The sequence below is a fragment of the Stegodyphus dumicola genome, chromosome 6 (genome assembly GCF_044657685.1).
Source record: "Stegodyphus dumicola isolate Sdum_Otavi_A_Nest chromosome 6, ASM4465768v1".
Classification (NCBI taxonomy): domain Eukaryota; kingdom Metazoa; phylum Arthropoda; class Arachnida; order Araneae; family Eresidae; genus Stegodyphus; species Stegodyphus dumicola.
In genome coordinates, this window is record NC_140773.1 from 222,465,322 (window position 1) to 222,481,846 (window position 16,525).

A 16,525-nucleotide genomic window follows, 5' to 3' on the forward strand; every position below is an offset into this window, starting at 1 on the left:
ATTTTTTACTTTTGTTGTGCATTTTCTGCTTTCAAAATGATTGAATTATGTTGTTGTTATCTTCCAGTTAAAATTTGTATGCCTTTACTTAATCTGCATGCAATAATTATAGAATTATCGAAATTTTAAAAGTTGTTTAAGTGTGGCTAAGCATAATTTTTTCTACCATAGCAGCCATATGTGTTTACATTTGAAACTTAGCAGAATAGTGAATTAAGTCAGTTTCTGCACCAACTTCACTGTCTTTTTGCTGAGTTGGACCAAAAGTAAACTTTCAGTTTTGTGCACCGAAAAATCTGCCTTCTTGCCTGCTGGTCAAATTGCATAGAAACTCGTAATTTTAATTGTAAAAATTGTTTTAACTGTATTTGGTGTTTTATGTTTTTCTATATTTTTCAATTTTTAATGAAGATATTTTTGTATATGTATTTTTGCCTTACTGCAAAGTGAGAAATGAATTAATTGAATGAGAAATGCAAACGATTTCAAAGCGAGCAATGGCAACACTGTACGAAAAACATCATTATCTCCAGTGCACAAGACTGTCTATTGGAAAGTCTAAAGATATGCTGTTTTTAAATATTTTGATATTGCTGTTGAATTGAATTTTATGTGGTTTAAGTACGAAGAACCTGATATTTAATAAATAAAGGTAACACACAAAACGTTAAAAAAATGCTCTTTTGGGCGTAATATAAAATCTAAAAGCTTTCAGGTTTTCTTTCTCTCTCTCCTTTTTTTTCAGTTTGATAAGTTTTCAACTTACATGAAAAAAATCTGTGTATTTAAAATATGAAATGTTAGTCAGGAAAGAACACTCTTTAAAAGAAAGAATGATTTTGTGCATTTTGCATTCTTTAAATGTAGTGCTTACGTAAATTTCATTAAAATCAAATTTCCCAGTTTGTCATAATATTTGTGACTTGAAGTCATTTTAGAAACAAATATGGATATGTGTGTTTATGGCAAAACAGGCCTTCTACTACTGGAAGGTAATTTGTGGTGATTTTCTGATTGTTTCAAAAATATCTAATATATCTGTATGTTATATAAACATTAAAGATAAGAGGCACTTGGGAATAATTATTTTTTAAATGCAGTTGTGAATATAATTTTTCTATGTACATGTATAATGCTGTAATAAATCTTGTAAATTTTCTTTGTGTAAATGAAATTTTTCCTTTTTAGTTTTGATCACTATACTGTTTTGTGTGAATTGTTTCCTGTGGCCTTGCCTACATTAGCAGTTTGCCTACTTACTTTGATGCATGGTAAGTTTTTTTTTTTTCTTTTTCTGCATCAATTTATATTTTAAAGTACATGTTATTCCATTGTAGATGTAAAATAAAAGTGTGGTCTGTTTGGTGCAAAAAGATATAATATGTAACAAGACCAGATGACAATGAAGTTTTTGTTAATGGCTGTTGGAAAGATTTTCAAGCATTGTAATAACTTGCATTATTATATAAAGAGGTATTTTTTGAAAACATAAAAAGTTCATTTTATTATATTCATTTTCTAAACACTAACTATATACATTATCCATATATCAAGCAGCAAAATTTATTACATATGATCATACTGTGTCCTGAGTCATCCATTAGTATGACATTGTGCAAAAAAGTGTTGAAAATGTTGTCCTTATTGCTAGATGCAAGGATAGATTGGAAGGGGGGGACAAATGGTGGAGGCTAGACTAGAATGATAGACATTGAAACCAATCTTATAGTTAAATGAGCATGATAGAGGAGGAAGTTATATCTCCATTATGCTAGTCCAACCTCCATACATGTTGTACGCCTAACCACTTTTGTGGCATTTATTGTCAAGTGAATGTTTTAATTATCTGATTAATATAAAAATTTATTTGTCCATACATATTTACGCAAATAATTTATTTTTAAAATTGTTTTACAGAATAACCTACATATGAGTAAAGGTTCTTTAGGCTTGCTTTATATGTACTTTTTTACTTAATGTACTTAAAGCGTGGCAAAGCAATATATAATGCACTAAGACTAGACTATTGAAATTCTAGAAGCCCACTGAATTTAAATTTCAATATGAGTTCTTTAGATCATACTAGGATAAGAATATCCTATTATGGCATTATAAAACAACCACATCAAGATGAACATGAAAAGATGTAGGTCATAGTTTCCCAACGTGGAAGCTATCACTCATCCATGAGTTCCAAAGCAATCTGGGAAGCTTCTTGGTACAGCAGTGAATATTGAGGAGCAATGGGAAATAAGATTATATTGAAAAAAAAAATTGGCCAACTAAGAATTTTTTCTAAGCTAACACATTTACTCTGTTATAGAAACATCCAGTGCAGGTTTTATGTATAAGCACAAGCTATAAATTAGAACCCCCGCTTTCTCCGAGGGGCCTTCCCAAGAAAAGCCCTCTAGGTATCTGAAAATCATATTTGGAACTGACATATAATATGTGGACTTATAAAGGGCCCGCTATCTCAGATAGCTTAGGGTCTTATCAAGTCTGAATCCAACCCTGGAAACATCACAGTCTTGAATCTTTGCAAAAATCGTATCATCCAACTTTTCATACATTGTGGCCTAATCTATATGTATTACAGCCTCAGTGTTTGTCGTAAGACAATGTACAAAACACAAGATTGCAACTTGTCACTGTAAAATTTTAAAAATAAGATTATATATCTATAATTACTGTGATATCCAGTGGGTGTAAGTAGTTTTCTTTTCAGTTTTGGTTCTGAGAATTTCAGCAAATATGCAATAGAACAATCCAAGTTCATTTTGTAAGGTATATTAATATAGTTATAAATATGTGAAAAGTTTTTAAAGATTGCTAATCTGTTTTTATTTTTTGGGTCAAGTTTTAATTAATAATTTGATTTAATATTATAAATAGATCTCTAAATATCTCACTGCATATTCATTCAGTTTTTACTGGTAACAATGAAAAAATATCTTATATAATATTATTGCAATAATTATTAGTTTTCGCAGAAGAATTTTTATAACCATAAATTTAGCCCAAAGGGGCAATTTGCCTAGAAGGGCTATTAATTTTGTTTTGGCATTTTGCATTGGTTCACTCAATATCAGTTCATTTTTCAAATTGTTGCCACCAAATATTAGAGCCCTGCATTACACTGGTGTGCAAAAATTAAGGATGAGATGGTTTTTTCAATGTACAAAAGCTTTCCAAATCAACACATTTAATACTGTAAGATCCCCAATACGTAAGGACATGAGTAATGTAAGCAACACTTACTAAAAGAGAAATCAGAGGGATAAAAAGAAGCTTTATTGAAAAAGTAGCATGGAACGCAATGCGACTGAAGACCGAAACATCCCTGTGATGGGTGTCCAGCAAGAAACATACGGTCTTTAATAGGGGATATGATCTCCCCTGACTGCTAGGCAGGTTTCACAGCGTCTGCCCATGCTGAGAATGAGGGTGTCAATGAGTTGTTGAGGCATTGCTGCCCATTCGTCTTGCAGCGCCAATCGAAGCTCCGGAATCGTTACTGGTGATAAGGTACGAGCTGCCAAGCGTCTGCCTAGAAAATCCCATACATGCTCGATGGGATTGAGATCCGGAGATCATGCCGGCCAATCCATACGTTCAATATCAATGTGAGCAATTCCGAACTCTGCAGCCACACTTGTCACACTGCTGCCTTCCTCCAACTTCCCAATGATTCGACCTCGGGTAAAAGCATCCAGATGTCGTCTAACAGATTGATTATTCGCCATTTCTCGCTGAGGCAGCAACTCGGTGTGATTTTAACTGCTATATGGCGTGCAATCTCTTTGCCAGAAATACTGATCTTACACCGACAACATGCTTTATACTACTCAGACACTCCCCCATTACGTCTACCTGCATATCTGCGCATGTTCTACCGTACATCACCTTACTTAATCTCCTGATTGGTCTTTCTGTCCGCTCTGCCTCTTCGTTCTGCTGATATGCTAATTTTTCGACTTCGTCCTTAATTTTTGCACACCAGATTTACAGAAATTGAATAATGAAGAATCTGTATGTGTTTCTTGCACTGTGAAAAAACAACGGTACCTAGAGACATCAAATTTTGAACAGTGTAATCCTCCACCTGAATATGGGCATCTGCAAGCCCGAATTTGGAATTTGTTTTATTATCTATTTCATATTTTGTAAAACTTTTAATGAATTTTGGATTGATTAACTCAACGATTTCAAATCGAGCAATGGCAACATTGTATGGAAAACAACATTTTTATCTCAAGCACGTGAGACTGTGTATCGGAAATTCTAAAGATATGCTCTTTTAAATATTTTATCATATTGCTGTTGAATTGAATTTTATGGTTTAGGTGCAAAGAACATGATATTTAATAAGCAAAGGTAACACACAAAATGTTAAAAAAAAGGTCCCTTTTGGGCATAATATAAAATCTGAAAGCTTTTAGATTTTAATTTAATGTGCTTTTTTTTTTTTTTTTTTTCCTTAAACAGCAAGGAATATTTTGTCTTTTCTTGACACTGGCCACTCCTAAGGCCAGAATTGGTCGCCATCTTATTGTGAAGGCACACAATAGGCGGCCTCCGTTACCTCCTATGAAGGGAGGGAAGTTACAACCATGCCTTCTCCGGAATTTGACCCTGGCCCCTTCCGTATCGTAGTCGGCTAACCACTATACCATCTGGGTGGCCTGTAATAATAATTGCATAAGTAAATATATTCACCTCGTGTATGTCTAGGTGGTATTCCTCACCAAAAAATTTTTAAAGCTTGAGTTTTGCACGAGCTGTGAAAATAGTTTACGGTTATGAATGCTCAAGAAAACATCCATCATACTGCAGTGCAAATATTACTGAAAAAAATTATTTACTAGCTGAGCTTTGTAATGGACTGTTTTTATACTCAGATTTAGGTTTTTCTCGATATATTTTAATTTACTATAAAATTAAAGTAAGTTCTTAATAATTAGAAGATCTATGTATATTCATGCTGAAATGCAATCCTTTTAGACCAGTTTCAAATGCTGATGAATAAGAATTGCCATTTCAAGAAAATTAATGGAATTATTGACAAATAAAGAATGTTAATTCATATCTGATATAGTACTATATATAATATTTCAATAACTGTTTGAAATTTTTAAATATATAGTTAACCTCCAGAAGATACTATAAGAGAAACTTTGAAGTGGAAGTAACAAGAAAAAATAAAGAAAAAGAAAATCCGAAGGCTTTCATATTTTATATTATACCCAAAAGGGCGTTTTTTTAATGTTTTATGTATTACCTTTATTTATTAAATATCAGGTTCATTTAAACCACATAAAATCCAGCTCAACAGCAGTATCACAAAATATCTGGTGATAAAAATATGCCGTGTCTTAACGTGCTGGTGATAAAAATATTCTTTTTTCTTTACAGTGTTGCCATTGCTCGCTTTGAAATAATTGAGTTTGTTAATAAAAATTTGGTAAAGTCTTATAAAATTTGAAATAGGTAATAAAACAAATTTGAAATTCAAGCTTCCAAATGCCCATATTCGTTTGAAGGACTACATTATTCAAAATTTGATGCCTCTAGGTACCGTTCTTTTTTCACAATGTGAGGAACATTCATGCAAATTCTTCATTATTTAGTTTCTTTAAATAGAATACATGGTGATAATATTTGGTGGCAACAGTTTAAAAAGTGAATCAGTGCAGAAAGTGAAACAATGCAAAATGCTTTTTTGAGACTAATAGCCCTTTGTGTCTAATGCCCCTTTGGGTACGCAGTGCATGATTGGGAAGGACATTCTGGTCGACCTCTCCAAAATACCATGCACCATGATAAAGCTTCTTACAAAATCACAGAGCAATCGTCTTGGAACCAGACAAGCTTAACAGAATTGCTCTGCTTTTGGTGCCAAATATGTATCATTTAGTTTAGCAAGAGGTGCTATATATCTGACTATGTAACTTGATAGTGTACTATAATAGCCTAATTTCGATTTACCCAGCACAAGGCAAAGCTGAATTTAAAATCTTAAGTTTCTTGCTTATACCACTTTTATCAATTAGTAATATAATGTTATATATTTATGTACAATTAAAAATGTCTGATTAATTAATACACTAATATTTAGGAGATTTTGGAGAAAATGTTCACAAGACAGCATCTTCACTTCTAGGTTTTCAAAATTTGATAGAAATGGATGCATTTCCTAGGTAAGTACTTTTAAAAAGTTTAAATGTAAATTAAATACTGCATTTCAAATGTTAGCAATGTAATAGTAAATTTGACATAATGCAAAAAGTTATTCGATTGATTTATTTCAGTGGTTTATTTATGTATGAATCTAACAACAAAATTTAGGTAAGCTATCATTTTCATCTTGTAAGGATTATGTTAATTTTAATAACAGTTAAATTTTAAGTTAAAGTTCCTTTCCTGTCAAATTCTTAACTTCAACTAACTAATTCCGGCCAGAACGTAGTTTTGGAATCTTGCTGAATATTTAATGAGGAGGAGCGGTATTTAAACCACGAAGTTACTTACAGAGTCGGAGAGAATCAGAGTTTCTGATTTACATGCGTCTGCCTTTTTGGGCCGCTCTCTCTCTCTCAAAACTGTTATTACATTACGCTCGGCCATACTCAAGCCCTTGCTAAGCTTCGTAGTCAAATAAGTTAAGGGGCCAACTCGATTTGAATCTTGATAGCTTCGGCTATATTTCTTTAGTTAATCTTAGTTTTAGTTTAATTCTTAGTCTCTTAAGTTCAAGCCCGAGTGTCGGCTATGCTTGTACACTCCCACGTGGAGTTTTGTTAAATCTTATTGGAATAATAAAGGGTTAGTTACCCTTCTATCTTGTTGTTTCTTGTCACATGAACTTATACTATCATTCGCTATCTAGTTTTTAAGACTCGTCACTTTCTACAGTAACTGAGATTTACACAGTGAAAGTCTTACAATCTTTTAAGTTCCTCCCTCATGCATACATTTGGAGAAAAGTTTGATATATTTTATCAGGGAAACAAATCATAATCTAGTGCAGGTTTCGGAAATCTATGGCACACAAAAGAATTCTTGATGGCACTTCTACAAAGTTATCAGGCAAAGATAAATCATATTGTCTCTCCCCTCTGCACTGTCAGAAAAGTTTAGCTGTCAAAACTTCATCAGAGTACTTAATTTCTGTAATGAACACTGTTATTAAAATAGTTAATTTCATGGTGTCTTTTTCTTCATTGGTACACAAAACAATTTAAACCTCTTTTAGAAGAAATGGAAAGCAAATATGTAGATCTCCCCTTATACAGCCAATGTCCCCCATTGACTTAGTCGAGGTAATGTCTTGAATAAGTTTATGTCACACATGGAATACATTAAAGTTTTTCTTAATGAGAAGAATCAATATTTCCCTGAATTGAATGATAAAGAATGGTTATGCAAATTAATGTTTCTGACTGATATAACGAAACATCTCAATGAACTAAAGATTGCAAGGAAAGGGCCAAATAGTGCTTGAAGTTTTTGAATATTGGAAAAGCTTTGCTACAAAATTAAATATGCAGTGCTGGCCATTAAAATTGCAACACCAAAACAAAAGCAAATATAAAAAAAGATAATAATTGTACATAAACAGTACGGCATGAAGACAAAATGATTAAATTTTTAAGCAGTTTGGGGATTTACAGGGGTGCGAAATTAGTAGAAACAGCTACCACCCCTGACAGTTAAAATGGCTTTTACCCAGTTAGGCATGGAGTCAAACTGTGATTGAATGACAGAAATGAGCAACTCATTCCATACTGCTTCAAGTCTATGTTACACTTCATCAACCCTATTAGCTGGAGAGGGGTGGTGGGCCAGTCTCTCAGCAAACCACGACGAGATGTTTTCAGTGGGTGACAGATCTGGAGACCGTGCAGGCCAGGGCAGAAATGAATACCCTGAGTATCGAAGGAGTTCAGAACAGGACGTGTAACATATGGTCTTGCATTATCTTATTGAAAGATAGCATTTGGCAGGCCTCAAAGATAGAGCACAACCTCTGGACGTAAGGTGTCAGAAATGTACAATCGATCTGCGTTCAAATTACCATCGATCCAAACTAGGATGTGTGCATGTTGCATACCCAATGGCTGCCCAAACTATCACACCAGGTGCAGGGCCCCTATGGCAATATCGAATGGAAGCAGCTTGATGTGTGGTCTGCTCGGAGCTTGCAGACATGTATACGACCATCAGAATATTGCACACAGAACTGGAACTCATCTGATGAGACGACATTGTGCCACTCTTGTATCCAGCTTTGTCATTCAATGCACCAGAGTCACCACTCTATGCTGCATTGTCAAGGGTGGCTGAAGTAATGGCCGCCGTACTGGTAGTCCATGCTGCTGCAAATGTCAACGCACTGGGCATGCTGCAGACATGCCCATTTCCTGCAAGGATTTTTATGGAAGAGAGATTTCAATGTTCCTCCTAAAATTCTTTTTTGCTTTTATAGGATTATTTTAAATTAATTACTTATGAATTTCAATTTTTGGTATTTGAGAAAAATTGGTTCTAAATTTTCTGCTTTGTGTCTTTACTTATATATATATATCTGTGAATGACAACTGTAAGTTAAGATACAATAACACGCCGAACAAATATTAATTTAGAAGTCAAACAACAAAAACCGGCATTATATTTTCAAATCCAGTGAAATTTGAAAATATAATGCTGATTTTTGTTTTACTTCTAAATTAATAACTATAAGTTTCACAATAAAATCCATGGATTAGAATTTGCACTGCATGCATAACCTTTATTTTGAGATGATATAAATTTATTTTTGTTGAATTATCAAGAAATAAAATTCAAAGTACTGAAACTCAATGTTTTGTTTTTAATCCCTTGGCTGAAATATATTTAGATACTGTGTCTTATCAACCACTCTGATATGCAGATTGTATAATGTTTTTCAATGTATTGGTTTATTGATGAAAGTAAAATTTGGGGGAAACCAGTCAAGTTTATTATTAAAATTTTTTTACATAGTATAAATTTAAATAAATTCCCAAAGCATAAATTGAAATATATCTCTGATTTTAATCATATTAGAATTCTTGCAAAGTTTCAAAATGTAGAGAATTCAAAGTGTTGCAAATATATATTTTTTGGAATTCATTAAATAAATAATAAAGCTTCTTTAATAAGAATCTTCTTAAGTAATAATACAACTTCTTTATTATTAAAATGAATACTCCATTATTACCTTTTTTCATAATATAAGAAATACTATACATCATAATATGCTACAATAATTTGTTCTAACAAGATTGTTATGGATAAATAATCAACATGAACATTTGGCACTTTAGATTGTATATTAAAGGAAATGAAAAAAGTAAATGAGTCTAATGCAATAAAATTACCAAAAATAATACAGTACAAAGTCTTCAATCCAGACTTGTCGGGACTTCGGCGATTCCGCATTAGGGTTTTTTACGGATTATAGATCATCAATTTAAATCTGGTAAGATGGCATGCAGAAATTATAAAATTAAAAATATGAAACCGTAATTTATGAAATAAAGAGCAATTATGATCTAGAGTATCAAAATTTACAAAAAAAAAAAAAAAAAAAAAAAGCTTAATATTTATTTGTTTACTTTATTAAACATTTCTTTCAATGTAAGTTGTTTAAGTTGCTTCGTTTTATGTGCTAACATTTTCTCTTTAATTCTATAAACAGACATAATTTCTTGTTCAGTTACAAAGTTCCGCTGTTCAAGTCTTGTAATTGCTATGCCGAGGATACCGTCTAACTTGTCAATCGAAATTTTTTCGTTTTCACTAACCACTCTGTCACTTTCTTCATGCCTTTATCCATTTTTTGCAGCAATTCCACTTTTTGTTTGATGGACATTGAAACGTGCTTTCGCTTTGTAGATCCTATGGCAGCTCCAGAATCGGAAACTCTTTTTGACATAATTGAAAGTTCAAGCTTACTTTTTATAAAATTGCTCTAACAGTCTGCAAAAAATAATGAGCCGGATCCAATTAGAAGATTAAGGAACAATGCAATCTGCAACATTAACTGAAATAGATAATTAGATAATTTTAGCCTAGCTTATACTGTCCATTATACGTTAAACGCACATGCGTAAACGCTACGCATGCGCAGAAAGTTTGTAGCTTTGAGGTCCGGATTATGGACTTTGTACTGTATATTATTATTTCAGTACTTACAATATTTATATTAATATTAAAATTAAAAAATGTTATCAATTTTGTTATTATAAATTTGATTTAACACTGGAATAAGATTGTCATAAAGGTATAAAAACCTTAATTATATAATGGTACTTCTTAAATATCCTTAACAGTAAGGTAACAGAATGTTTATGAGAGAAACTTTTTTGAGGTAATTACAGCTTATCCTTAAATTCTAAGGTACTTTCATTTAGTTTTTGATGCTCTTTGTTCATTAGATCAATCCCTTTATTTTTTCAAGGTTTAATTAGAAGTAAAATGTTTTAGAAATTTTTAGACTGTATGGATGCTAAAAATTTTCATTTGCAATAATTTGTAAAATACGATAAACTCATAAATTAATGTGCTTCTAGTAGATAAAACTTTTTTTTTTTAGAGTATGCTTAAAAATAAATTGTGTAATGTACTAGAGCAACAAATGCATAACAACGGCTTTTACATGCCTTGGTATTCTTTTAAGCATATTTAAGAAAAAGTTTCAGGATTGTTATAATTGATTCAGTCAAATTATTCAATGTCATAAAAGTATTTTTCACCCCAAAGTACTCATTTTGGATTCTGATAATAATATACTTAAAATGTTAATTTTATCTCAGGCCTCAACCTGTTGGTCCACCACCATTATTTCCAGGAGGAAATATACATAACAGCTGTCTACTTCTTGCTAACTGCATTACTGAATATCATATTCTTATGCATCATCCCAGGTAAGCAAATTTTTAAATACATTTTCAATTGCAGTAGTATTTGTCTTAAATTTAATTTGAAAAATTTTTCATTTTTGAGCCATCAAGTAATGAAATTACGTTTCAGAACATATGAGAAGCCCTATGATTTTGCATTTATTTTCTTTTAATTAAAAAAGGTCAGCATTTTTTTAAAGCAGATTGGTGTTTTGACTACTACATTAATTTTGAACTCTGAATTTTGATTATTATTAATTTTAAGTTTAAAAGTTTCAGAACTCAGCACAAGCTGGAATTCCAAAATTGTGATGTAAAATAAATCAGGCATGTTCATTTGGCTTTAAATCCAAGAAGCAGGTAGACTAAATCCATTTTCTGAATATCCTGCGAGTATTGCTTAGTGAAGTCATTGTCAGGAATTTGTCACTGACAGCTTTAAAATGTTTTATTTTAATCCAAGATTTCATTTCTAAATCTATGTGGAATTCAAGAACCACCTCGAAAGATTAAAGTTTGTGCAGTTTTTGATCTTATTGCACACTAACCTAATCTTCTATAAATCTCTCGTTTTGAGGTCTGTCAATAGATATACGTCTGGAATCACTCTCCAAATAAAGGCTATAGTCCATGGAACTTCATATGATACTTTATCATACTTTACATTTTCTACGTCATTGCATGGATCTGAAGTGACATGAACATGTTCTATATGGCCTCTTTTGTGTAATTTAATGCTCTTGGAAAATTTACAAAACAAAAAAAGGGGGGACAGTTCTATATTTCCCGTTTTTACTGGATCGATTGTCGAAATTTAACTTACGTTTTCAATGTCTCAAAAATGCGTGCGACTTAGGATATATATTAGATTTATATATAGCATTGTTCTAACATAGACATCTTGACACAAAATCAGACTTTTTTCTGAAATAACATGCCATTTTTTCCATATTTCAATTCCATGACTCAATAGATATTAAATTCTGTAATTTTTGGTGAAATATTTAAAAATTTATCTTGGCACATTTTTTTCAGTTCGTGCCAAGAATATAAGGCAGACTTCTTAATTTTATAGCAACCTATTTTCCTTTCCTTTTTTTCATTGTCACGAGCAGAAAAAAAGGTCATCATTCATACTTTCAAATAATTTTAACAAAGTGCTTAAACCACATTTGGTAGAGAGACATAGGGTCTTTCTCTCTTGTTACACATAAACTATATTAGATCCTAAAATGACATTGCGAATTCTCCCACAGGCGTGAAGAAAATTGCCGACTCAGAAGAAGGGTGAAAATACTCTTTATTAATTCAAAACAGTTAACAGGAAGGCATGGTCTTTGTGCATTACAAAGGCACTGTCAAACTTGCGGTGAAAACTAAAATGTACAATATAATTTAAGTCAAACCTAAAATAAATAGTGCTAGATAGCACTTAAGTTAAGTTAGATAGCACGCCTAACAGGTCGACTCGCAAAAACTTAACTGGCAAGATGATAAATCCGATATGGAAAGAGGCTTACTAGCATAACAGCGAGACAACAACGAAATGTGCACTTGGCTATCGAAACAGGCTCTGAATAAACTCAGAGATTCACCCATCTAAATATGCACTCCACTTAACATTACATTTACATCTTGGTGAGAGAATGTGAGGGGAAGTTGAGAAGTTTAGATAAAGGTATCAACTAAAAATAAATTTGTTATGCAAAATACGGAAAACCCTACAATTATCTCTTATAACAAATATGCCAAATTTCAAAACGTGCCAGTATGTAAATTCATGTATATCTTAGGAAATTTTAAATAAAAAACACTCATTTTTTGCAGGCATGCTTTGAAATATATCTACTTTAAGATGATGGTAAAAATTTTGTAGGTTGTAATTAAAAATTTGTTTCAAAAAATTTATAAAAATTATTTAAAAATAAATCATAAAAAATGGGCAAATTTTATTCAGAATGAACCTAAATTTTGAAATGTGAAAGGAAGAATTAAATAAGTTTAATACAAAAAGATATATTAATAAATATATACAAAATTCAATTAACATGGAGGAGCTAAAATTTTGAGAAATAAACTGTTAAAAACTACTCGTGCGATTTTTTACAAAACGTAGCATTTTGGCATAATTTGAGTCGTAGAACCAAAATATGGAAAAAAGTTATGTTATTTCAGAAAAGATCTGATTTGTGTCAAAATACTTATGTTAGAACAATGCTATGTATAAATCTATTATACAGGATGTGATTCAAAAGTTTCAAGACTTACCTCAGAACTAGAAATTTAGCAACTTCCACTGTTCATAGCCCTTCTGGAAGGCCTCGGGCATCATGCTGTCAAGGGCTCTCGTCGAAGGCTGCATGATGGCATCGATAGAGTCAAATTGCTTCCCTTTTAGGCTTGTCTTGATTCGGGAGAAGAGGAAAAAGTCACTTGGAGCCAAGTCGGGACTGTAGGGTGGCTGCGACAGTGTTTTCACGTTGAACTTGACCAAAACTTCGGCGGCAACGTTGTTCTGGTGGAGAATCTAATCGATATGGGAGTGATTCACAAGGAGTTTGTTGCTCGTGGACAGTATTTTACGCTAGAGTGCTCCGCCGCTTCCGCCTGTCAATCAAGGGCGATTGGATTCTCCACAACGACAACACGACCGCTCACATGTCATGCACAGCTGCAGAAGTTTTGGTCAAGTTCAACGTGACAACACTGCCGCAGCCACCCTACAGCAGCAACTTAGCTCCAAGTGACTTTTTCCTCTTTCCCCGAATCAAGACAGGCCTAGAAGGGAAGCGATTCAACTCCATCGATGCCATCCAGCAGGCTTCGACGACAGCCCTTGACAGCATGATGCCCGAGGCCTTCCAGAAGGCCTACAAACAGTGGAAGACACGCTGCCAGTGCTGTGTTTGATGCTGAAGGATCATATTTTGAAGAATTTTAGTCCACTGTACATCCAATAAATTTCTAGTTCTGAGGTAAGTCTTGAAACTTTTAAATCACATCCTGTGAATACCAAGTCATGCTTTTGAGACATGGAAAACGCAAGTTAAATTTCGACAATCGGTGCAGTTGAACGGGAGATAAAGAGTGGTCCCTTTTTTTTTTTTTTTTTTTTTTGGTGCAAAGTGTACCACTGTGGATAAAGTACCATGTGTTATGAATAATATGTATGATACATATTTACGAAATAATCCTTTGATGCATTTGTTGCCAATCCTGGACAATAAGATAACTGTCTTTCTAAACCTTTATACTACTTAGAAAAAATATTTTGCAGCACATAGTAAGTACTTCTGATACCTCTTAATGGACTAGTGTTTTCAAACATGCAATAGCCAAAACTCTCACTGAGCAATTTGCTGGAAGTTATTCATTTTTAATTTCTCTTCTGCACTTTTGGCTAATGTGTTGCCAGTTTACATATTTTTATGCATTCAGGAACTTTTTTAAAATTGAAATTCAGAAAAAGATTGCAAACCTACCATTTTAATCAAGTTTTATGCAAAACTGCCTTGTATAACACAAGATTATATTTTCGCTCTTTAGCTTGCACTTAAGTCTTGATTTTACAGATTTCTTCCTCTGTCATACATAATTTATGGCTGCTAATAATTGTGTAACAAAGTCCTTAATATGTTGTGTAAAAAATTTTTTTTTCATGATGGGAAGTAATTTAAGTACTTAGTAAGTTTTTATACACGGTAATATCTTGGTATATGTCATTAATCCATTCCGGATTCTTTGGACATTTGTTGAGCAAAGATTTCCAATAAGAAATTAAGAAAAAAGGTAATTCATCTGTTCTTTTGTTATTATCATAACATTGTTTAATATTAAAATACAAATGCTCTAGGTGAAATTTATGGTATACATAGTATTGCGTATGTTATAAATGTTTTTCGGCTATCCAGATCTTTCTTTCTTTCCACCGACAGCGAGGCAGCCGGTCCACTGGGTAGTTAGCATATCGGCCAGGTAGCCCCACTGACGGAAATAACGTGAACAAAATAACACACTTATAAATACATATTGTGCTCAAGACGACTGCTGGGGGCAATGCAAACAAATGCTGGATGAAGATGATAGTGCATGATGGAAGAAGGGTGCATTGCCGGTGAGAACAATTTCAGTTACATATTTACAGAGTTATGGATAGGTGGTTACAAATACTAAAAGTAATAAGAAGTAAAATACTAGAAAGTAAAATAATACATAAAATTAAAAAAAGGCAAAACAGTGAAAACAATACATAAAATAAGACAAAATACATAGTTCAAGGATCATAATTCAAGGTTTACAGTTCAAGGAGATAAATATATACAGGGAATAAGAAAAGCCGAATAAGCTAACTTAAGATAAAATTAGTTCACTATAGGTACAGAGCATACAGGGGCTGTGCTGGTGACGAGGATGGTGGCTGAGAATTACTCCAGCCTGTCTGAGATTTTGTGTGCAATGTTTATGCAATCGCATATGCATTTCAATGCATTGAGATTTTTTGAAGTAGCTTCGGCTCATGCATGGATGTGGTTTGCAGCGATGCAGGTAAGTCGCGAAGGGACCATGTCCTGTTAGATACTGAGTGAAGTGAGATGAGCCAGATTTTAGAAGCCAACAGACTTTTGGAAAAAATCTGTAAACGCTTCTGCCGGTGGTCTCTGTCTCCCACAGATGTTGCCAACGTTTGAGTAATTCTCTCTCAAGCTCAGCTTTTAAGAACGAACCCGGGAGAGGCACGTCAAATGTGCGAACGTGGGGGTCAGTTGCTGATCTTTCGGCTATTGCATCTGCAATTTCATTGCCCAGTATTCCAGTGTGGGCAGGTACCCACTGGAGTTCAGGCCTATAGTACATAGGTGTTCTTAGTAAGAGTTTTTGTATGGCCCTGACAAGTGGATTTTTACTACATGTGCCTTGGATTGCCTGGAGGCTAGAGGCTGAGTCTGAATATATGCTGGAATAGTTATTTTCCAGTGCGTAGACAAGTGCGGCTTTTAATGCAATCATTTTAAAGCTTATTTTTTTTCCCGTAAGTGACCTTAATTTCCCCATAATAACTTTACTTTTTATATCATATATAAAAACTTTTGAAGGATATAAGTTGTTGAAAATAGGTTCTTTTTTTTTTTTTTCCTAAATATTTTTGAAGCACTTCATGCATGAATCAAACTAAGGAAGCTTCCAATATAAATGTTTTGCAATTCTTTAGAGAGAAGACGATGTTAACTTTTATAATTTGTATCTTAATTACATCATTGCTTTCCCCCTCCTAAAAAAAATAAATAAAAGATTTTCAAGCTAAAATTAACTTGCGAGTTTCAGGTTTGTTAGAATTACAACGAGAACTGCTGCATTTAAAATAATAGTAAATGAAGCTGAAATGTGCTAACAACAAACTACTGCGAATTTAGAAGTTCCATTAATTTAATATCATGACAATAATATTTCAGATGTGTATTTATTGTCACGAATTTATTTGCAAGTTCTAAATATTTATAGTTTAGAATGTAGCACATTTATCAGATTTGTAACCAATATATTAACACAAAGGGAAAAATATACAAAAATTCTTTTATTTCAAGTTCGCTACCAACTGTATG

At 32.9% G+C, this 16,525-nt stretch overlaps 1 protein-coding gene across 2 annotated transcripts in view; it reads left to right on the forward strand.

Annotated features, from left to right (window-relative positions):
- LOC118185483 (hexosaminidase D-like) overlaps positions 1-16,525 on the forward strand; it is a 53,423-nt gene that overhangs the window by 32,836 nt on the left and 4,062 nt on the right. Inside the window, exons 11-14 of one of the 2 annotated variants that reach the window (XM_085819575.1) lie at positions 1,189-1,271; positions 6,119-6,200; positions 10,839-10,949; positions 14,861-16,477. In XM_085819575.1, coding sequence (XP_085675701.1) covers positions 1,189-1,271; positions 6,119-6,200; positions 10,839-10,949; positions 14,861-14,888 — 304 coding nt within the window. In that variant the 3' untranslated portion in view covers positions 14,889-16,477. Of the gene's footprint in view, positions 1-1,188; positions 1,272-6,118; positions 6,201-10,838; positions 10,950-14,860; positions 16,478-16,525 lie in introns of those variants that run through there. The other variant, XM_035355343.2, reaches the window with a different exon arrangement.